Raw genomic sequence first — 24,902 nt, 5'->3', positions numbered from 1 at the left:
GAGGGGTGAACAGGCCAGAAGTGCAGTGATAATTGAAATTTCACTTTGGTCAGTCATCCTATTGTATGGATTTAACATGAACTAACAAGTTGGGGGAAAAGGGGAAAAAGGAAGCATGTTTGAATGCTGTTCATAGACTGCATGCTAAGCCCACTGGTGTTTACCTTGCTGACCTACGACTGTGCAGTAAGATACAGTTCTGATCACATCAAGCTTGCTGACGACATGACCTTGGTGGGCCTTGTCAGCAAGAATGATGAGTCAGCTTACAGAGAGGAGGTGCAAACACCAACAGACTGATGCAGGGACAACAACCTACACCTGAACATCGACAAGACAAAGGTGGTCAACTTCAGGAGAGCACAGGGGGGAAAATCACTCTCTGCTGACCATCGACAGCTCCACTGTCGAGGTAGTCAAGAGCACCAAATTCCTTGGTGTGCACCTGGCGGAGGATCTCTCCTGGTCCCCCAACACCAGATCCATAGCCAAGGTGGCCAAACGATGACTTTACTTCCTGCGGAGGTTGAGGAAAGTTTAGCTTCCACCCCCTCCCAATCCTCACTACATTCTACAGGGATGCAATCAGAGCATCCTATGTAACTGCATCACCGCCTGATTCAGGAACTGATCCATCCCAGAATGCAAATCCCTGCAGCGGATAGTATAGACTGCTGAGGGGATTTTATTGGGGGTCTCTCTCCCTGCCATTTATAACGGGCACTGTTTGTGGAAAACCATAAATGTTGTCAAGGACTCCACTCGACCCTCCCTCAATCTATTGTCCCTCCTGCCACGCGGCAAGAGGACCAAAGCATTCAGGCCCTCATGACCAGATTGCGAAAGTATTTTGCCCCTAAGCCGTGAGCCTTCTGAACTCCGGGTAAACAGGGCTAGCATATGTAACATGATATTTATAAGAGATATGTTATTTATATTAAAAAAAAGTTTCTGTGGTAATTTAACCAGCTCCACAGTCCGGAGAAACACTATCTTGTTTTCACTGTACACTGCAATGGTTATGGTATGAACGATAAATAAGCGCGACCTGACAAACATAAAAGAGGGATGTATGCAAGTAAAACACCAAAACAGAAAGAGACACTTGAGAGTGAAGTGAAGGATCTGGTTCTTGACAATGATACCCTCATGTGATTAACTGTCTACAATCACTATCTTGGTTTCCACAAAGCAGTCTGGAAGTGTACATCAGATAATTCAAATGTCTAAATATGACAGAAAATCATATAAAATTCTTTAAATTAAAAAGACGCTCTACCTATCATCGAGCTCACTGAGAGTCTGACTTCCTTTCAGGCAAAATTAATGTGCGATTGGCATTTAATTTTCCCACCACAACAGTTAAAAGTTGGCAGGTCCCCCATTCTTCCCCACCCAGCAGCAGCCATCCTCCAACCAGATTTTCAAAATTCCAATTCATTTCGAAGAAGGGATGTTTCAAATGGTGGGGGGGTATGCCACCAAAGTTCAGATTTATCGTCAAGAGTACATTAGGGTGGTCCGGCCAGCATAGTGGTCAGTGCAACTCTGTTACATCGCCAGTGACCGACCGGGGTTCGAATCCTGAGCTGTCTGCAAGGAGCTTTTATATGAGCAGGTCGTTCACCATTCTCATTGCCTGTGGGAAGAAGCTGTTCCTCAGTCTGGTGGTTCTGACTACGTGGGTTTCCTCCCACCCTTCAAAAACGGACAGGGGTGTAGGTCAATTGGTTGTATTTGGGCGGCACGGCCTCGTGGGCCCGTTTCTGTGCTGCATGTCAATTTTTAAAAAAATTAATACAACATCACATACAACTTTGATATTCTTTCTTCTGCAGGCGAGGCAGAATGACTGTTTATTGGTAATGCAAACATCTGTACTCTGGCAGGAAACAGCATCACTTCTACCCAAATACAATCTAGCAAAACCAAACTCCCAAATTATTTCACTTAGCACAAGTTAAAGATTCTCAATCACACTTGAAAACTTTGAAATATAGACAATAAGAATGAAAACCTTCCCATTCAATTGTGGAATTTATTAAAGTTCCAGGATTTGTAGTCATCCAAACTGTAAGGAATATTTTGTTTGTCCCCTTTCTGCAACACAAAGGATTCGCCAAATGAAAACTTCATATGTTTAAGAGATCTTGATTTCCTGGCAATGCTCAGTTAATCCTATTACAGGGTCACGCATCAAGTGCACACCACGTTGGTAGGTTCACTGGCAGCATCTGCTGGTCTCAAGTGAACACAAAACCCCATATAAAATTGAAAATGTATTAACTGCCAGGAGTGGATCATGACTAATCAAACAGATAGGTTCAGGCGGTAGTCAACTCAATTCATCTTCATTCAGTAATGTAACACAACACCCTTTGATTACTGCTTTACAATCATTTCTGACCGTGCAGAATTCGAGATTACTCTCATGTCTAACGAAGCAGATTGGCTATGGTGATCAAGGTTAGTCCTCTCACTAATGTAAAAGCAATGGAATTTATGCAATCGAGTATTTATCTGAAATGTTTAAACTTCAAGTGACTCAGACTGCAGCAACAATAACAAAAAGACTCTCAGAGCTTTGGTGAAATACATTGGAGAGACTGGGTGCAGTTTGAACATCTTTGCTGACCACATCAATGACAGGGATCCCTTGGTGGAAACCATTTAAATTCTGCTCACCATTCCCACGCCAACATGTCTGCTCAAGGCCTCATGCACCGCCAAACCAAGGCCACCTGTAAACTGAAGAAGCCATCCGGGCACTCTCCAACCACATGGCATTAACATCGACTTCTCCGGTGTCTGGGAGACCGCACCCTGTTCTCCCTCTCTTCCCCATCCACTGTCTCCTATCCTCCAGCTCTCCACCTTCTTCCCTCTCCGTTCACCAGAGCCATTCCCCCTCCCCTTGTTCACTGGTGTGTTCTCCCTCCCTTACCCACCTATTACCTCCTGCCTTTGGGCCTGTACTCTTCCCTACCACTATTTTGCACATACCACAAAGAAGGGCTCAGGCCCGAAACATTGATTATGTATTTTTATCTTTGACAGATAAAATATGCTGTTTGACTTGCTCAGTTTCTACAGCATTGTGCTTTTACTCAGTTATACAGCATGGAAACAGCTCTTCTGGTTTAACTCATCTGTCTACTCTAGTCCTATTTACCTGCATTTGGCCCATATTCCTCGAAACCTTCACCATATGTTTTTAAAACATTTTAATTGTACCCACCTCTACCATATCCTCTGGCCTCTCATTCCACATACCCACCACTGGTGTGAAAAAGGTATTCCTCAGACTTCATTTAAATTTTTCTCCCTTCACCTTAAATCTTTGCCTCCGAGTTTTAGACTTCTCTACCTGCTCCTTATCCACGTCCCCCTCATGATTTTATTTATCTTTATAAGGTCCAAGGAAAAGAGACCTAGCTTTCCAGCGTCTTTTTATAACTTATGCCATCCAGTCCCGGTTAAATCCTTGTGAATCTCTTCTGCACCCTTTCCAACTTCATGATTTCTCCGACAGTACTGCACATTGTGCCAAGTGTGGTCTTGAACAGCTGTAACACAATTTCGCAACTTCACTTGAGGCTCACACCAAGAGAGTTAGCTCAGTGTTTGAGAAGTGAAGGTGGTCAAGTTTGAAAAGTGAAACAGAACTGCATACTATATTACTGCATTTCAACAAACAAAAAGGTGCAAAGATACCAGGGCCAAATGCTCAGTAGTTCAACAGCCAGCCTCTCATCTGGATGACAGGAGCTAGCAGTCTGCAAATGATCAAGTCCTACTGTGAAATTCACTGGGATCCAAATGATAGGTTTTCCCCAACCATTCAGCTGCCCCCTTCTGATTTTGAAACGGATATCTCAAACTATAGGTTTTATTTTCAGAAATCAGCACATTTTCCTTTGTGCGTAGCCTTAATTTCTTCAAGAATATCTACAGGTCTTGCAGCATCCATAGGAGGTCAAGATATATCACTGATGTTTCAGGCCTGAGCCCTTCTTCAAGGTATGATTTAAAAGGCTGTGGAGAAGGAAGGAAAGAGCAGGGGGAGGAGCACAGACCTACACAAGTCACTTTCAGGTGGCCAGAATACCCCAACGTAAAGCCGCCTAAAATACCCAGATATGGCTGTTGGGAGGCCACCTGAAAGTGGAGAACCCTAACCTGAGGAATACTTACCTAACCCTCCTAGGTTAGGTGTATTTTCTGCTTCTGAGTGCTCCCCCTAGGCACCTGAAAGCGGGTGGGACCACGGCCACAGTCAACAGGAGCCGGTGTTTGCTCCGCGGTGCCTCTCCCCACTGCAGACCTTTCAGGTGCCAGAAAAGCGCCTTCAGCGCTGTCACCTGAATGTCGCTTCGCACACACCCACAGCCGGCTCCGTAGCTGTGTTCTCCCAGCTATTCCACCTGAAAGCGGCTAAACAAAGCGTGATATCTGGACAAATAGGTCAGGTGAGAACTGATTGAGGAGGGGGTGGTTCTATGAATATACAGCTGGTTGAAATGAGACAGGGAAAATGGAAAGAGGGACAGAGATAAAGTGAGAGGAGTGCATAGAAGTGGGGGGGGTGGGGAGGGGAACTAAAAGAAATCGGAGAATTTGATTATTAATGGCATTATGGAGATTGAAATCTCATGATGTTTGCAAGAATAACAACCCGAGTCTCAATATGAACAAGAAAAAGGAGACTTCAGGAGGACAAGGGATGACCACCCTCCACTATACATTAATAGCTCAGTAGTGGAGAGAGTAGCCAGCACCAAGATCCTCGGAGTCCACTTAAGAGGTGACCTATCGTGGACACACGTCGTCTCCTTACTTGTCAGGAAGGCCTACTCTGCACCTACTGTCACAAAAGCGAATGCACTTACTGAGAAGGGTGAAGCAGGCCACTAACCTGTTAATTTTCTACAGGAGCTCCATTGAGAGCATCCTGGCCGGCTGCATCACATGTGGTATGGTTGCTATAGAGCATTGGATTGGAGATCAGTCCACAGGACCATAAGAGTAGCAGAGAGGATCACTCACCATTTTCGATGTCATCTACCAGGATCATTTTTTGAAAAGGGCGTGCAAAATCTCTGAGGACCCCTTCCACCCTGGACACAATACCTTTCAGCTACTCCCGTCAGGAAAGAGATAGAGGAGGATCAGAGCCAGAACCACCAGGCTGAGGAACAGCTTCTTCCCACGGGCAATGAGAATGCTGAACGACTGAATGAACTGCTCATATAAGAATCTACTATAAAGTTAACAATATTTATTATTTTATATACCCACTGCATCAAAGTAGATGTTTATGTGTGTTATGGCTGGATGTGTGCTTGCATGTTTTAGTACCGCTGACCAGAGAACACTGCTTTGTCAGGAAGTACTTGTACAATTCGATAATCAAATTCTAAAAAGTTTTTTTTTTAAAAATAGCAAGACTGGTGTCTAATTCACTCAAGTCTCACTAGTTATAGCAAAACTAAACCATTACACTATTTTTAGGAGAAACAAAGGCATCCAAGAAAGGAAAATTTGCAGGTGTTCTCCACCCGAATGACAATCTGACTGAGTCAGCACAGTTTTGTTTTCGTAGATTCCATTTGTCAGCCCAAAGGGACAGCGATTCAAAGCAGGTTCAAAGAGAGCGTTGTTACCACATAAAGGCTACTATTAAAGTCTGGAAAAAATTTACTGGATGACGTATTATTGAGCTACAAAGACCAAATAAATTTTCATTAAACTCTTTGTAATTAGATTAAGTCAAGTTTATTAATATTTGATTATACAAGTACAACCCAATGAAACAGCGTTTTCAGTGAAAAACATGCAGACACACAACCAGAAATAACACATACAGACAAATAATACACATGTTGGACAAGTATTTTATCTGCAAATATAAATAAATCAATATTGTTTTGTACATTGAGAGTCTCGGGTGGTTCGTGTTAGCAATTCCCTTGGTCAATTCACATTCTCTCCGCCTGTGGGAAGAAGCTGTTCCTCAGCCTGGTCGTGCTGGCTCTGATCCTCCTGGATCTCTTCCCCGACGGGAGTAGCTGGAAGATGCTGTGTGCGGGGTGGAAGGGATCCTCAATGATTTTGAAAGGAATGGCCTGATGGTAGTTGTTCAAATAACGAACTGGCAGAGATAAGAACCAACTCTCTTTCCAAAAAACTCACTTAAGAGTCAAGAGATGTAATGATGCCAAGCTGGGTGGCAGTGGGAGTTAAAATCCAGTGAGGCTTCAAAAGGAAAGTGGACAAGCTAATGGAATTGGTAAGATGGCTAATGGAATATAGTGTGAACATTTTTTGCTTCTACTAAAGTGAATGATTTTTTTCAAAATAGAGACTTTATGAACGGCTGAACAAGTGAGACAGTCTGAATGCCAGACTCCTGCTTTTAATTTCTCACATCAGAATCAAGGAAATTGAGATATTTATTTGTAAAAGCAGAAATTTGAACTAAAGATATGTACAAATGAGTGGGATTAAACTTTATCCACAATTGAATTTAGTTGCTTTAAGCTGCATCACACTGATGACCTCGCAAACCAGACTTCCTTTTGTTTAGGTGTATTTTTTCAATACACCTAGCTCAAGGCAGGTCACCATTAACTGCAACGATTCCAATGAGTACAGCATCTCATGGTTAATAATTGCAATAAATTGAACATGCAATTTCGTGCAGCAATTAGATGGAACACTCACACTCACACTCTTCTTTCCTCACTACAGAATAACAGCACCAAAAGAAGACATGCAACCTGTTCTGAGGTTTGGGGTACTGACGGCTTTGCAAAACCATGAAAAAAATTGTTTACAATTCCCCAGTTGACAGAGAAAGTGAGTTACTGCAGACACTGTGATTGCAGTTGACAAAATTGCTGGAGAAACTCAGCAGATGGAATCGATTTCTCCAGTCTCTATCAGCCACTCCCCATTCTCCCTCTCTTTCCCATACCTTTCCTCCATCTTTCCACCCCCTTCCTTCTCCTTTCAGAGAGGTATCCCCACCCCTTATGAAACCTCAAGAATTTTTCTTGTGCCCTCCCTTTCGAGGCCACCTATGGCCTCTGCCCCTCTCCATGCACCACACTCCATCATTTTATTCAGATGCCTGCCTGCATTTTGCTCATCGCACGATGAGGGGCTCAGGCCTGAAATATTATATAAAAAGCACTGCATGACACGGAGCTTTTCCAGCAATTTTCTGTAAACAACAGAGCCAGTTTCAGTTTTATGAAGTCAGGAGCTTTGAATTCTAACTGAGTGCCCCTATTTAAATTGTTCAACAATTTAGGAAGCTATTACATTTGGGACTTGCCTTTCTGATGACATCAAACTCCACAATTCTAACAGTATCCTGAAGGCAACACATTAAATGCGCTAAAACATGAAAAGTCTGGAGATGCCATGATTGATTTTTTTCTTTAATTGGGTCTTGCCATACAGCACAGTAACAGGTCATTTCAGCCCACAGTGGGAGGAAACTGAAGTCCCCAGAGAAAACCCACACAGACACGGGCAGAACGAACACACTCCTTACAGACAGCGTGAGATTGGAACCCCGGTCCTGATCGCTGGTGCTGTAACAGCGTTGTGCTATTATGTCAAGCGTGCTGCTGGAGAAACTCGGGAGCACCAACACTGTACTTTATACGGCAAAGATAGATAACCAATGTTTCAGGCCTGAAAGGATCCACACCACCAGCATGCAATGTTCTTACTGCTGCCATCAGGAAAGAGGTCTCGGTGTCACAAGACTCTCGCCACCAGCAGCTCCCCCTCCATGTCAGACTCCTCAATGACAAATTCAATCAGAGACTCCTTTAAGGATTCTTACTTGTGCACTTTATTGATATTTTTTATTCTCTCTATATTGCACAGTTTGGTTACATTCATTATCTGTTACAGATCTTTACTTGTTTACATGTACAGTTCTTTGGCACTTCCAATAAGTGGTAATTCTGCCACGCCTGCCGAAAATTTTAGGGTTGTATGTGATATCATGTATGTACTCTGACAATAAATCTGAAATTTGAACAGGTGCTTTGCCAAGAAATGAAAAGTAGACATTAAATTGAAAAGAGCTAATAAATTCAAAAGGGAGACAATAAAAGTTCAGTTACTGTAGAGTGACAAATATGCAATAAACCTTTTGAAGGAAAGAGATTTTTCAAATTCTGTTAAAGATATTTATCTCCTCAAGTTTCTATTGCACTATAAGCGAAGGCATTAAAAAAAAGGCTGCTCAGCTAATGAGGAAAATAAAGGTTTGGATACTGGTGGGGGAAGGGCAAAGTAAAAGTACAGAACCACCCATCAGAAGGCTTGATTGTTCCGCCAGTGATTCATGAGCGTTGCACAGCACAAATCAAGTCAGTAAACAATGGAGATGAGATTACAATAGGTGAAGGCATACACAGACTGGACGCTGCCTTCGCAATCTTTTCCCACACCCTGTATCTAACTCCAAAGCAAAACCCAGTGGAGGCCTGCTGCCCATGAGCAAAGTAGCCGCTGAAACAAACAAAATCTACCCTTTGAAGCCCAATAGCAGCAAGCGGACAAGATTACCACGGATCAGTCTTTTGATGTTGACGCAGCAGTAGTTTAGAATTCTGTGGTAGGTTTCTGCGGCTTCTTAAAAAGAAAGCAAAAAGGCCAGGAGACATTTAATATGAGCACAAAGTATTTGAAAGCCTGCAAGGTTTTCAGCTGATGACCAAGAAAAAGTATTCCTGAGAAGTCATGGGTAAATTTGGCACATACAACAATAAGGCACAAATTTCAGAAGTTGAAAACTTTGTAGATAATTGCACAATGGCTGGTTTTTGAACTGGTATTCACTTTTACACACAAATTCCTATCAGACCTAACTGAGACAAGCATTCTGACCAGCGCTATATTTGAGGAAAGCATACACCACACAAAGATCAGCTTAATTTGCCTGTGACGTAGTGCAGCGAATCCAAAGAACTTTGTGGCCTTTTAGCTACAAAGTTAATTGTGCTTCCTGAATTGGCACTCTGTGGAGTACAGATCAGTCATCATGACTCAAGAGCAAATATAGAACTGCTGGCAAGAAGAACTCAGCAGGGTGAATCAGAATCAGCGGGGCAAAAAAAAAAAATACAATCTGTTCGAGGAAGGTCTTGACGGGACTCAGCAGATTGATTTTGGTACCAGCAGTCTCTCGTGTCGCCACCATTACTCATGAGTCGTATCAGAGAATGCACATTATCATACGTCATGGCCAAGTGCCTTCTACACCTAGCTCAGAGCCAACAGATGCATATTCAGCAGGCAGCACAAGAACACAAAAGTTCAAGGCGGCTCACAAGATTAATGAGAGGTAAATCACTTTGCAGATGCTGGTGACTAGGCCAGTACACAAAGGTGCTCGAGAAAATCAACTGTCAATGGAAAGCAATAAGCAGTCAACTTTTCAGGCCTAAAAGAGCCTTGGTGATGGAGGTCTCCACCAAACACCTTTAGAGGGATGAAAGCAGGTGAAGGATCTACGCATTTTTGTTCACCGTGAATCATTATTGCCTTATTTTTCAGTTGGTGTCAAGTTGGGAGTTCTAGGCTTTAGGTTAGAGGAAGAACGTCATCTTTTTGAAGGGTGGGAGAAAACTGAAGACCCTGAGGAAAACCCATGCAGATATGGAAAGAACGTACAAACTCTTAACAGACGGTGTGAAATTCGAACACGGGTCCTGATCGCTGGTGCTGTAACAGTGTTGCGCTAATCGCTATGCGAACCGTGCCACTCTCTAAGAAGAAAGAGATGTTCAAGCCTTTTTTAAAACTTTAACATCAGGTGATCGTGGCATTTTATAAAAGCTTGATGAAAGGATGCAGCACGTCTCAAAACATACATTACAATCATAGTGTAGGAGTAAACGCAAAGTCTGTGATTGAAGTAAAAATAATGCTAGATAAACTCAGCAGGTCAAACAGTGTACTTTATATAAACAAAGATACATAACCAATGTTTTGGGCTTCCACCCTTCATCAAGGTATGAACAAAATGTAGGCAGATGCCTGAACAAAATAGTAGGGGGAAGGGAAAGGACACAGTCCCACAGACAGGAACTGCCTGTAATAGGGGGATAAGGGAGGGAGGGCACACCAGCAAACAAGAGGAGGGGTGTGCCTCTGTGAATAGAGAGGGAAGGGGGGAGAGCTGGAGGAAAGAAGACAGAGGGATGGGGAAGATAGAGAGAATGGGGAGCAGGCTACCAGAAGCCAGAGAGGTCAATGTCATAATTTTCAGCAAAAAAGGGATTGGTTATCAAGCACTTTTTCCCCAGGAAATAGCAGAATTTACCTAGTCTTCAATCACAGATATCACAGCATGGAAATCCAACTGCACTCACTTCTACAGTTATGCTTTGGAAGTTGTAGGAGATATGGGGTGGGGGAGGGAGGTGATTACCACAATGTTTTTTGTTTAAAAGAAAATAGATTTAAGCCAAATTTATCAAGAAAGAATAAAGTTTTGTATAAAATCTTGCAAGAAACAGTTTCCTTTTAAAAAAGAAAAATGCCTTTCAATGGATAAACTCAGAGAAACTATTGTTGTCGCCTGTGCTTCTGCAGACAAAGGGATTAGTGTTTTAAACAAAAAGAGCATACAGACACAACCAGCTCCCATCATAAAGCTGCTTTTTACTACAAGAAGTGCAGGTCAGTTTCAAGGTTTTACCAGTTTTTCTGCAAATTCTGGGAGGAATTGATGAACGGCACCCTTTATTCTCTCTTTTGGAAGCTGACAGATCTGAGATACATTGCCAGGATTTTCAGTTTCTAACATCTACACATTCGGCTGTGCAACTGATTTACTTCCAAGGTGGGACATGATTTTTCAGCATTTGCATACCAAATTTTTAGGCTTTAACTTTTCACCTCAGTAACTGACAGGCTGGAAGACTGTAAAAGACCAATGAGAAATAATAATACCAGATAATTCAAACCCACCCAAAATGCACCCTAATTAAGCCTTAAATGGCAATGATGTACATTGAAAATTATAGCAACATTAAGCCTGCTCTGACATTCAACAGGCTCATGAGGAATCTTGCACCTCAATCTCCATTTCCTAACTCCATCTCATTTCATTCCACAAATTTTAAAAAAAACAGAAATCTATCAACTGCTACTTTGAATGTAATCCGACAGCCTACATACCTATTTTTTTTACTGTGAAGAAATTTCTCGTCATTTCAGTCATAAATGATTTAGTCTCACCCAAGGGGAAGATCCACACCACATCACCCTTGATGTGCCCTCAAAGGACTTTGTCCTTTCCAAAAAGATCAGCTCTCATTTTTCTAAGCTTAACAAAATCCAGGCCCAGTCTCAGCATCTCCTTATCCAATAGACTCAAAATCCCAAAAACAAGCCTGTTGAATCTTCACAGCCCTTTACAGTTCTTTCTTTGGCTTGGCTTCGCGGACGAAGATTTATGGAGGGGGTAAAAAGTCCACGTCAGCTGCAGGCTCGTTTGTGGCTGACAAGTCCGATGCGGGACAGGCAGACACGATTGCAGCGGTTGCAAGGGAAAATTGGTTGGTTGGGGTTGGGTGTTGGGTTTTTCCTCCTTTGCCTTTTGTCAGTGAGGTGGGCTCTGCGGTCTTCTTCAAAGGAGGTTGCTGCCCGCCAAACTGTGAGGCACCAAGATGCACGGTTTGAGGCGTTATCAGCCCACTGGCGGTGGTCAATGTGGCAGGCACCAAGAGATTTCTTTAGGCAGTCCTTGTACCTTTTCTTTGGTGCACCTCTGTCACGGTGGCCAGTGGAGAGCTCGCCATATAACACGATCTTGGGAAGGCGATGGTCCTCCATTCTGGAGACGTGACCCATCCAGCGCAGCTGGATCTTCAGCAGCGTGGACTCGATGCTGTCGACCTCTGCCATCTCGAGTACTTCGACGTTAGGGGTGTAAGCGCTCCAATGGATGTTGAGGATGGAGCGGAGACAACGCTGGTGGAAGCGTTCTAGGAGCCGTAGGTGGTGCCGGTAGAGGACCCATGATTCGGAGCCGAACAGGAGTGTGGGTATGACAACGGCTCTGTATACGCTTATCTTTGTGAGGTTTTTCAGTTGGTTGTTTTTCCAGACTCTTTTGTGTAGTCTTCCAAAGGCGCTATTTGCCTTGGCGAGTCTGTTGTCTATCTCGTTGTCGATCCTTGCATCTGATGAAATGGTGCAGCCGAGATAGGTAAACTGGTTGACTGTTTTGAGTTTTGTGTGCCCGATGGAGATGTGGGGGGGCTGGTAGTCATGGTGGGGAGCTGGCTGATGGAGGACCATCAATAATCAATATTTTTTATTGATTAAACCACCCACATTGTTCACAATATTCCAAGTATGGTCTCATCTAAGCTACATACAAGCACAGTATGCTGTCCTTGCCATTTGCCTCCTGCTTATACTGTATATGTTAGCATTCAGTGACACCTCATTGAATAGGATTTCCAAATACCTGAATATTTTGGACCTTCAGATAAGAGAGGTCCCCAATTTCAGCTGAATTTCATGGTTTTATCATATAATCGGTGTAATGGGGGGTGGGGGGAGATGTAGTATATTGATTGCTTGCTATTGCAACTGGTTATAACAGATGGAGATGCTTTCCCATGGCCAGTTTAGTACTGGTTATACTCGGTTAATCAAAGCCCAGTATTAGTAGAACACTTGTCTGGTCCATGTCTATGGCAAATCAAAGATGACCTCCAAAAATAGTGTGTTGACTGACCTGTTGGGCGCGGCCAGAAGGGCTCCCAGCAAAACGAAGAAACTATAAAGCAAGTTTTAACTTAAAGTCATTGGGTGGCCAAGGAATCTACCATCTCTGCTGCTGCGAGGATATTTGACATAACGGAGAAGAAAGAATGGAAGAAGAATAAAGATGTTTTAAGAAAAATACCAAAGGAGCAATGTTCGATGATAGGAGGAATCATTTGCTGGTCAGAGTTGGAAAATCACATTGCAGGATGGGGGCAAAGATCATACACAAGTCACAAAACATCGATTTACCCCTCAGACGCTGCGAGACTGCTGAGTTCCTCCAGCATTTATGAGATTTTATTACAGTCACAGCATCTGCAGACTTTTGTGTTTCACTGACTTAAGCACCCTCCATCCATCTCCATTTTATCCTCCCCACATTTGCTTAAATTTCGAGAATCTACTACTCACCTACACAATGATCCAAACATCATGTTTGGGATGTGTGAGGAAACTCTACAACCATGATACAATTTCTAGACATGGGCACACTTAAGCAGGAATCCCTGGGGAGCAGTTTTTTAAAAAAAAATTCTCCTCTGAATACACTGGAACTAATATTAAAATACCACTGTTAGGTGCCAAAAAAAAAAAGGTGACTGAAATGTTCAACAATACATTAACTCAAAACAACTTGCCTGGTGTCCCTGTTTTTCTACTTGGGTTTACTGCTAAATCCCTTTCCCCTTGTCTTCTTTCCCTTAGTTCTCCTACCCCTTTCCTCTCCCTCCTCCCCGCTTGCTGGTGTTCCCTCCCTTCCTTATCCACCGGTACCTCCTGCTTGTGTGGCCATGCTCCTCCCCCACCATTTTGTTCAGGTGCCTGCCTACATTTTGGGCCCTTGACGAAGCCCAAAACATTGGTTACGAATCTTTATTCTATAAAATACACTGATTGACCTGCTAAATTTCTCCAGAATTGTGTTCTGACTCCATGTAACTGGAACACAGGTGAAACATTCAAGCCATGGAGTCGGTTGGGATAGAAAGCAAATTCTAATCTCCAAGGAAATGAGCGTGATTACAGAAACTCAAATTCTCAAGTTTTGAAAGATGGCAACTTGTGAGCAAGAATCTTGTATGTGGAGAATATATTAGAACAGAAAAATGCTGAACCTGGCGCATCATTCCACAGTAAACCAAGGCAAGGAAAGATATTTAAATTGGCTAAGAAAATGTGGACTGATCAATTAAATTTTAACACAAATATCTGTTAGATTAAAATCTAAAACCTCAATTACCATTCAACTCCTAATAAATAGTACACACACACACACACACACACACACACACACACACACACACACACACCCACCCACCCACCATAAAGGGAAAAGAATCCCATATCAGTTTAAAACCATAAACTCTTCAAACTCCGCCAAACCTTGGCTAGACAAGAACCCAATTTTCCTGTAACAGGAACCTCAATACTGCCTGCTGTTGTTAAAATACATGAACAAATTTAACGAAGCTTTGAGAAAAGAAAGAGAACTAATGGCAACACTAATTTGGGTCAATTTATAAAACACATTTGTAAAGATCAACTTGCCAGATGGTGTACAGGTGTGGTTTAACCACATACAGGAAAATAAATAATTACGTATTATGTTAGGAAAAAGTAAGCTTACATGAAGCATTAATTCTCATTTGTATGAAAGATAACACTGCAAATCATCTTGTATAATAGTTCATGGCTACTGATTTTAGGTACTTGTTTCTACAGATGATAATCAAAATCAATACATGAAAAGGTGAGTAAAAATGCTTGACTATGCAAGGTCAGAGATAAAATGGCCTCTCGTGGTGTTAGGTTGTAAAGTAACACAGTTCAACCTTACCTGAATCGCTGCAAATCCTAAAGCAGCAGTAATAACATACATCATGATTTCTTGAAGCTTCTTCACCACGAGAACTTTGCATCCCTGTGATTAAAGATTTAACAAAATAAAAATCGTTTTTCTCCTCAATCTTTTATTCTAATTCCCTATGTTTTAACCTCAGGGTGGGGGGAAGCTACTATCTTTAAAGGACCCATCCACCCTTGTTATACACTCTTCCCCTGTTCTGTATGGAGAAGACACACAAGCCTGAAAACACCAACTTCCAGATTCAAGAACAGTCTCGTCCCTGACATTATCAGATTCTTGAATGGATCTCTCATTGGTTTAAAAAAAACGATATCCTTGCACCGTTTAGCTGTACTCTTCTCTGTAAAGCAAACGTCCGAAAATCTGGACTGCTTGGGGATTGGGTCAGCTTGGATTCTCCCATCTGTGGCGCTCACGTAATGAACGCATGCAAAAGCCAAGAGTTTGAGAAGTCCAGATTCTCGGGAGATCCAGATTTCTAGAGTCATGATTTTTAGACTTTTACTAATCATATTATACCTTACAATTAGGTTTTATTAATTTGCAAGTATGGGTTGACTTCTGTAGTATCTTGGTACATGTGATAATGAAAATAATTTTTAAAAATCAACAAAAGGAATTCTCCTGCTTGTATAATAACATGTCCATCACATTTTAGCCAGTTTACATTTGTTGCAGGGATCAGTCCAGATTATCAAGATTAGTAGAAGGGCAACCAAAGGCTTGGAGAAGACCAGTTATGCTGAACATTACACATTCACTGGGTTCCCCGAGGTATAGCAGGGCAGTTGGAGTTACATTACAGGTCACAAGTGAAGCCACTGAAAGCTAGGGAAAAGTGGCTGGACTTTTGAGTCTCACATTTTCTTTTTACTCAGCAATTGACATCAAATCAGGAAATTATTTGAAAGCATCACAGGTAGGAATCTTCAAGGGCATTATGTATTGGAACAATGAAACTGCAAGCTGTAATCACTTCTCATTTGTCTCCACTCTTATTGTGAAGAGCAGAAATAAGAGATGGAAGTAGTGGAGGGAAAGGACAGTCAAAGACCGTCATTGGACCATCTGCAGAGGTGTGCTGAGCAGTATGGAATTAGTCAACTGTCTATTTACCCCATGAGAGTTGAAATCACATTGCTTCAAACAAACTCAACTACTACGAGTAATAAACCATCCACAAAATTAAATTTCTCCTTTATTCCCCTCCAAAAAGCCATTAAATAAAAAAAACATGGCAATAAAATTTGTTGGGTTAGATATCAGGTTTAAAATCTTGTACTTTAAATACCACAAATTTGCTGTGTAGCACTGGACAACGAAGATTTTGCTTCCTGAATACTTTTGGGTGTATTTTATGAAATTTTAGGCTTCTGATCATGAAAATCACCTTAAAATGTTTCTATCACGTACTTTTTTTTAAGATACAACCTATTTTTGTGATTTCCTGTCACATTTTATGTCTACTTCAAGCATCCAAAACCATGAAACGCAACAGGTCATTGAAAATTCATTTCTGCATTCGCACTTGGACTCCTTCCCCGCTGATCTCGGTGCCGTCAGTGACGTACACGGTGAAAGGTTTCACCGAGACATTGCAACCATGGAAAAGTGGTACCAGGGCAACTGGAATCCATAATTGCTGGCCGACTATTGTTGGACACTGACACGAGAGGCATCAGATGCTGAGTACAAACGAAAATCAGTGGTAAAATATTTTTAGGACAGTTATACAATTAAATATGCTAAATTCAATAAAAGCTCATTTATCGTTTTTCCAACTTCCTACATGATACAGCAAATCTGAAATTATCTTTGTGTTCAGCTTGAAATTGTCATAATCCCCCATTTTTTTTTTCAGGAGGCAAACCTTTGAAAACATTTGTTGTCCAGTGTTTTCCCAATGACATCATGGATTTTTTTTTAGTGCATTACAAATCTTAAGCTTTCATAAAACTTAAATTCCCTGACTGCAGCCTTCAAATTATCATATTTAATTAACACCACACCTACAGCATTTTAATTCTGAGCACCACCTGCAGCCTAGCCCTAGCCCACAGCAAGATGAAAATTCTAGCCAGTAGTTTTTTTTGGAATCTACTTAGTTTAATTTGAGCAACCAGTTTGGAAACATTGCAGTAATCTTGTGACTATATAAATTTCAAACTTAAAAAATACAACTCCAGAAACAGGGACAGATTTTCCTCATTGGGAGGAAAAGTCCACAAAAAAAAAACCCACCGTCTCATTTCCTCATCAGGAGGAGGTTATTTTAAAAAAAAACCATGTACAAAACAAAAGCACTGAAAGACAGAAGATGCAGTTGGGTTTAAAAGACTGAATGACCAAGTAAGGGAGTTCCGATGCAATGAGTATTTAAAATACAAGGATTCTGAAAGTAAGGCCCACGCAAAAGACACAAAAAAGACTGAATACTTGAAAATACTTTTAAGGAAAAGAAAATGGAGGCACCTGCTGCAAGTGTATTGTTGCCACTGGTGTGAACCCGTGATGAGTGGTCAGTGGAGACAAATCTTCCAGTGCTTTTCCATGGGGTTCTACTGCCTGAGTGTTATACCGATGGCCCATACAGGTTTAAACCACCTTTAGAACATGGTGGGCACTTCTTTTACATTGGCGAACTCAAGGGGGCTCCACAACCAAGATGCCAGTGCCTATAGTTGGCAGTCCAGTGATAGAGGATTGCAAGCTCCAGGGGAGCAGACCAATGCAGAGCACCAGTGCATCTCCCTGCCAAAAAGGAGAAGCCTGGAAAAAAAACCATACAAGGTAGAAGATCTTGGCAGCGAACCTGCAGGAAGCTTAGTGGCCAAAGAACTCTCACAAGGCTGTAGGGTGCTGGAGATTGGCTCGTTGGAACAAGGAATCAGGATCAGGATTCATGAGGGCATTCCTGAAAGGCTAGAGTTAACAACTTCGTTTCCAAACAAGAGGCCAAGGAAGTTGACTTGGATGCTGGAACTCTGGTTCATCCAGAAGGTCGCGGCTACGCAGCAGGAAGCAGTATCTGAGGAGGTGGTGTGAATGTTCTATTTCTATGAAGGGTCTCTCTTTTGCTCCTCTTCTTAGTAGGGGCACTGGACTTATGGTATTACTTTTGTTTACCCGCAAAGGCACTCAGCAAACAAATTTTATGCCTGAAGTACATAACAATAGTCAAATCCGACCAAAGAAAAATGCTATTAATTGATAGCTTAATCTTATGACAGAAACTCATCCATTTCATTTTAGTAGTAGATTTTTGGAACTTTGGGGACTGTTTATTGCACATACTGAAACGAGTCAGTGTTTTTTTTTGTGGACTTTGGATGATTTTCCTTCTGTGATGCCCATCTCTTCCCCCACAGATCCTTACCTCAGAATACAGATCTGAAGGACGGTTCATGCTGCCTGTGCAATTGCTGATGCTCGATTTGCAGCAGCTGACTGGCACGCTATCGTTCTTGGTTTGCTTGAACCACTGCGTATCTTCCCAATCAGTGTAATTGTGTATACCACAGCAGCGCAGCTTTCAGGAGGAAACAGATAAGTGAGTTAAGATTTGCAGACACAAACTCACACCACAGTTCATAAATTTGCAGAACTAAAACTGTTCGAGATATGGAAATAATTAAATTTGTACTTTTTGAGTTGATAGAACATTTCTCAAGTTAAAGCACAGGGTAAGTAGGTATATTGGATTCAAAATTGGCTTGGCCATAGAGGGCAGTGGTAGGGGCGTGTTATTCTGACTGGTGGGTTTTTGCAAGGATTAGGCCTTCACTGTTTGTGATAGATATAGAAATTATTTTGAAGAAAATGTAGATGGGCTGATTAACAAGTTTGCAGGCCGCATGAAAGTTGGCATTGCAGATCGTGACGAAGGTTGTCAAAGGATGCACGAGCGCACAAATGGCAGAGGGAAGATAATCCAGACGAGAGCGAGATGTTGCACTTTGGACCCACACCAACACAAACCCATTTACTAGCACTTGGTCCTAACATTCAACGTTGTAGCAATTCAAGTGCTTCTCAAGCTACATCCTTAAGTTTCAAACCTCCACAACACCCAGGCAATGTGTTCCAGATTCCAAGTACCTCAGTGAAAATAGTGATCTTCAGATCCCCTCTAAACCCTAACCTAACTCTATGCCTTTTACCTTTAAGCAAAATGTTTGAAAGACATATGGCATTTCCGAAGAGCAACTACTGAAGCACATATTGGGGTATTTGGATCATGGCAAATGGCCAAAGATGAAACAATGTGTAAATTGTTTAGTCAATCTCACCTGTCTCTGTACATAATCAATTGCACGGCTGGCGGCATCTGGGTATGTTCCATTGTATTCATTGTACACTTTCTGAATACTGTTATCAACCTCATCTTCGACCTGTGTGGAATGAAACAAGATTTAGATAGGATAGGTAGTTGAGCAAAAATATTCCTTGTTAGGTTTAAAATTATCTTGGTTCACAGTAGTGAGGAAACAATTTGGAAGTACAACGACTATATACACTTACCATACGTACTACTTTTAAAGCAGCAGAAAAAAACCCAGGAAATTAACCAGTTATACCCCAAAGTTGTCAGGTGTGAATTACTCAACAGAACTTCAATCAGGTAAATATGAAGATTGATAAGACAGTACTGTGGCCAGAGACAACAATGAGGCAATTCAGTCATGTAACATCAAATGAAATCTGAGGTTACAGACAGATTTCACTAGCCCCATACAAGACTGCAGGCACAACATCAGATTTGGGGGTTAACAATGCAAGGATACAATCTGACTGCTTTGATGCAGAATTCTAACAAATCCACGGCTTGAAATTCCATGCAACAGCCTTGCATGTTTTCCTACAAAGACTCATTGAGGTGCAGAATAACATACTTTATAACGTGGATTGTAATATTTCTCATCTTTCACCTCCTCAGGCTGCATTTTGAGTAAACATGAGGAATAGTTGGGAGCAAGACCTCCTTCCACATCATTCCTCCAAAGTGATCCTGTCATTTTAGTTTTGAAAAGGTAAAGGGAGTGAATTTCGCAGCTTCTTCATTTCCACACCTCTGACAAAACCACCCTATACCTTAGTTAACTGTTTATCAAACCATGTTGGCTTTTGCTAATTTGATTTTGCATTGTTTTGAATTAGTGGGACACCTTTATTTCAGTTTTTTTCTGCAAAGATAAATCACACTATGAAGCACAAAATACACATTTTGTTTAACCACATGCTTATAAATTAATTTGACAATATGAACATCCATCTTCCAACTTCCTTTTTATCTACTTTCTGAAATCACCTCCCAGCCCAGGCCTGCCACCATCAGGAAGGAGGTACGGGAACGTGAAGACACACAGCCAATGGTACAAAAGCAGCTTCTTTCCCTCCGCCAACAGATTTCTGAACCTCTGGATACTACCTACCTTTTTCACACTCTTTATTTATTTTAATTTTGTGTTCACAAAATTGTAATTTGGCACCTTGTACTGTACAATACTGTAGCTTCAGAACAACAAATTTTGTGACAATAAACCCTGATTCAAATATCAGTTACCTTGGTGAAAGGAAATTATTTAAAATCTAAGGTACGATCTACCACAAAACTAGCTTAATAGGACATTCAGAAGCTTAGAATCCTGGCAATATATTGCAGTTTTATAATGATTTTTGGTTCATACATAACAACACAAAGTCAGGTTCTGAAATCTGAAGACTTAGAAACGGGATGTGTGCAGCAGGAAATGTGACATTTAATTACACAAATTAGAAGCATTTATCTACTGCTTTTGGTTTACAGTTCATAAAACTATACACATGGCCAGAACAACAATTTTCCCTTGACTTACAACTTTTCAATCTCTTGGCAATCTCTTTTACACTAAATGAATATTAGCTCCTCTGTCCCAAACAAACAGGAAATAGAACGGTTTACCTTTGCTCTGTAGATATAGCCAAGTACCACAACAACGCCTTCCGTGATGAAGACTATTAGTAGGATCAGCAGAAACTTTTGTGAAAAAGAGAAAAGTTGAATTACAGTTTCTCCAATTCTGATGAAATCACTAACTTGTGTTATAAATAATCATTTGAACCAAATCAAAACACATTAACATAACAATTACAGCACGGAAACAGGCCATTAGGCCCTTCTAGTCCGCACCGAACCAAACACCCCTTTCTAGTCCCACCTCCCTGCACAATGCCCATAACCCTCCACCTTCTTCTCATCCATAGACCTGTCCAACCTTTTCTTAAATAATACAATTGACTCCGCCGCCACTATTTCTCCCGGAAGCTCATTCCACACAGCTACCGCTCTCTGAGTAAAGAAGTTCCCCCTCATGTTACCTCTAAACCTCTCCCCCTTAATTCTTAACTCATGTCCTCTTGTTTTAAACTTTCCTCCTCTTAACGGAAATAGTCTATCCACATCCACTCTGTCTATCCCTTTCATAATCTTAAATACTTCTATCAAATTCCCTCTCAACCTTCTACGCTCCAAAGAATAAAGACCCAATCTGTCCAATCTCTCCCCATACTCCAGATGCTTAATCCCAGGTAACATTCTGGTAAACCTTCTCTGCACTCTCTCCACTCTGTTTATATCCTTCCTATAATTAGGCGACCAGAACTGCACACAGAACTCCAAATGAGGCCGCACCAACGTCTTAGACAATCTCAACATCACCTCCCAACTCCTATATTCCATGCAATGATTGATAAAGGCCAGCATACTAAAAGCCTTCTTCACCACCCTATTCACGTGAGTTTCTACCTTCAGGGAACGATGTACCGTCACTCCTAAATCTTTCTGCTCTTCTGTATTCCTCAATGCTCTCCCATTTACCACGTATGTCCTGTTCTGATTCTTCTTACCAAAATGAAGCACCTCACACTTATCAGCATTAAATTCCATCTGCCATTTTTCAGCCCACTTTTCTAAGCAGCCCAAATCCCTCTGCAATCCTTGAAAACCTTCTTCATTATCCACTATTCCACCTATCTTAGTATCGTCTGCATATTTACTCTTCCAATTCACCACCCCATCATCTAGATCATTAATGTATATAAACACTGTGCCCAGTGTTTCATTACTAAACAAGAGTATAAAACTTAAACAGCAAATATCTTTTGGTTCATCATCATGTGAAAGGCTAACAGCAATCTCCCAAATGTAAGCATTTTTTTCTACATTGCTTTTCTATCAAATGCCAGTCTTCCAAAGGTCTCAAAGGGCCAGCACAGTTTGTGCAGGTGCCTCAGTGTGACATCCCATTTTCAATTCGCAGCAAGGGTATCAAGTTCTGGTCGCCACTTCATCGGAAGGATGTTCTATCACTGGAGAGGGTGCGTGGAATGAAAATTTTTAGTTATGAGGAGAGATTGTTAAGGCTCAATTTGTTTTTCTTGGAGAAGAGTGAGGGGGAAAAACTTTAGGAAAAATTTTAGAGGATACTTTTTTACTCAGCGAGTGGTGGCGGAACGCAATGATCTTCCAAAAGATATCGTTGCGGCAGGGTCCCTTATGTCATTTAAGAGAAGGTTGGATGTGTACGTGGATGTGCAGGGGTTGGAGGGTTATGGGTGGAGAGCGGGAGGGAGGAGCTAGTGGAGTTGTTCAAGTGAACCGGCGCAGACTCGAAGGGCCGACATGGCCTGTTTCTGGACTGTAAATGGTTATATGGAGGGAATCTGATTGAAGTGTAAAAAAAAAATCACAATGGTCATCGATATCTTTTTTTAAAAATAAATTTGATGACCTTAAGATGGGCAGTAGGGAACTTTTCCTCATAGAAGAGTTAAGGATACAGGAACAAGAGGGCATCAGAGGAAGATCTGGAACTAAGAGCGAGAGACTCTCCCAGCATCAAGTATTTCAATGAACAAGGTACAAAGAATGGGTAAAAGTGATGAATAAAAGATATGAAATTAATGGTTGGCAGGGGGATGGTGGATTGAAAGGCAAGTCTCTGTACTACATGGGCCTAAGAGATGAGCGGCAAAGTTCAAGAATCTCGCAATGAACCTATAATACAAAAAAAAAATCAATTCTTGTTGTTTATCACTGGCCTATTTTCAATCATTATTTGTGCACATTAAGATTAGAATTGAATACACGAGTAGAGTACATCAGCACCCTTTCAAGGTGTGCTTTGCATAATCTGTATCCTTTCAATCAAGTTTTCTTTAAGCTGTTTGGGAGGGTAACAGAATTGCATTTATTTGTAGAGGCCCTGTGAAATGAAGAGGAATGCTTCATTTATTTAAGTTGGTGTCAGTAATCTCAGAAACTTTTAGTTCGTTAATGTCAATGAAACCACCAGCACATACACTGATTATTTAAGCGGTCAACTCATCCCCCCAAATTTATTACTGGGGATTACATTAAAACATGCAAAATTTGATTCCTGCTGTGATTTAGCCAATCCAATTGAGGGTAGTAGGAGTGGCAAGTAATGAGCACATAGAACTAAGAGGTGTGGTGGTAAAGAAGTGCCAGCCAGGATGTGGAATGAACTCCGACGGATCGTGCCCCAAGACAAAATTGCTCATCTACTTTCATTTGTTGGCCACTTTTCATGAAACGACGGGAGTTTTGGTTGATGAAACACAAATTTGAGGGAGAAAGAGAAAAATAATAAAACTTTACATGAAGGATACTTGTGGCTTGTATATTCTCTCAACACATTAACATGTCTATAAACGAAAGATATAAAAATATAGTTTCTCCTTGGATCATTTTTTTCCCCAGGTAACATCACTTCCTCCAGATTGCTGATGTCTGCTAAAAGAATCTAGAAACTAATATTCAAGCCAGGAATGATATTCAAACAATATTTGATCCAACAAGGACCTTAATGCCCAACCAGATTTTAAAATGATTGTTTCAAAAATGATTCTAGCATTTCAATTCTTAAAGACTTCTTCAGACCAAACATTTAACTCTAAATTATTAGTTTAATTCAGTCCAACTCACAGTTGCCAGGCCACAGTGACTTTCACGGATAGTGGCACAGCAGCCAATTAGACCAATTATAAACAAGAGGGTCCCGACTGCTATGATGACCACAGCAGGAATCAGCGTGTACACATCTTCGAAGAAGTGATCGTAGTCGTCATATGTAATGAAAACATAGGCACCAACGTAACAAAGGATCCCTGCTGCCGCCTGTGTGGGTAAAAGGAATACATTGAATATTTCTCAATCATTTCTACTGTAAAAAAACATCCACCTCCTTTTTTTAAAAAAAAGTGGAGTTCACTTTCCTATTTACCCAGGACCTGCTCAGTCCCAGAGAATTTTGGTAAATTACCACAAACACATCGGTTTTCATTTCATAGGATGCATTCCATCAGAACCAGGGGGCTTGTTCCTTCTAGGCCCGATAGTTTGCCAGCTCTTTAGTCCTCACCTCTCATTGCCTTTTTAAATCAACCGATGGCACATTACTAATTTCTTCAACGGTTACCAACATGTTAGAATGGGCTGGTTGGAAAGTTAAATGCACAAAGTTCAAAAGGTATATAAAGTTAAGTGAACAATTGAAGCTAATTCTGAACCTTCTGAAGGGCAATGGGTTAAGCCCATCACCTGGTCCACTCAATAGAATTAAAAGCAAATTGTAATTTTGAAACTGCATAATAAAATTCTAAATCCACATGATTGCCAGTGTCTCGAAAATCAACCGAGAAACAGGATTTGGTTAGAAACCCTTGGGCTCAAAGATATTACTTCAATTACTGAGGAACGCCCTCAACTCAACCAATGGGAATCATTTGTCACTGGAAACTTATAACTATAAATTGGTCAATTGAATAGGAACTAATAGTATGACTGGTGAATTTGATTTGAATTAATTGACAAATATTGCTGCGTGCTAATAGGTGTGGAACCAGTCCTGCCTGTCTGCACATTTTTTTTAATGTGGCTAGGATACGTACAGGTTTCATGATTTCTAGCTGCCATCTTTCCAGGTTTCGTAATTCTTTCAAATATAAATGATGGAAATATATTAAAGTTGCTATGATATTTATTGGTATTGTCATACCCAAAACCATGTGACATTTCAATGTTTAGTTCATTACAAACTCCTGTTTTATTAAAATGGGATTATTACTGCAAGGGATACTATAGACAGGAGGAACTAAATGGTCAGTTAACATTTCACACAAGCATCATCGCAAGTCACAGCCCAGCGATAATTCGATACGT

At 41.2% G+C, this 24,902-nt stretch overlaps 1 protein-coding gene across 4 annotated transcripts in view; it reads right to left on the bottom strand.

The window, feature by feature from the left end:
* The window catches only part of LOC138745470 (tetraspanin-3-like), a 437,564-nt gene that overhangs the window by 399,554 nt on the left and 13,108 nt on the right, over positions 1-24,902 (bottom strand). For all 4 annotated transcript variants that reach the window (XM_069902530.1, XM_069902529.1, XM_069902532.1 and 1 more), the window contains exons 2-6: positions 23,667-23,858; positions 20,622-20,696; positions 18,970-19,071; positions 18,057-18,209; positions 14,651-14,734 (exon numbers count right to left, since the gene is read on the bottom strand). In XM_069902530.1, coding sequence (XP_069758631.1) covers positions 14,651-14,734; positions 18,057-18,209; positions 18,970-19,071; positions 20,622-20,696; positions 23,667-23,858 — 606 coding nt within the window. The remainder of the gene's footprint in view (positions 1-14,650; positions 14,735-18,056; positions 18,210-18,969; positions 19,072-20,621; positions 20,697-23,666; positions 23,859-24,902) is intronic.

The sequence above is a fragment of the Narcine bancroftii genome, chromosome 11, assembly GCF_036971445.1.
Source record: "Narcine bancroftii isolate sNarBan1 chromosome 11, sNarBan1.hap1, whole genome shotgun sequence".
NCBI lineage: Eukaryota > Metazoa > Chordata > Chondrichthyes > Torpediniformes > Narcinidae > Narcine > Narcine bancroftii.
The sequence above is the reverse complement of the archived record's forward strand: the minus strand, read 5'-3'. Positions and strand labels throughout refer to the sequence as shown.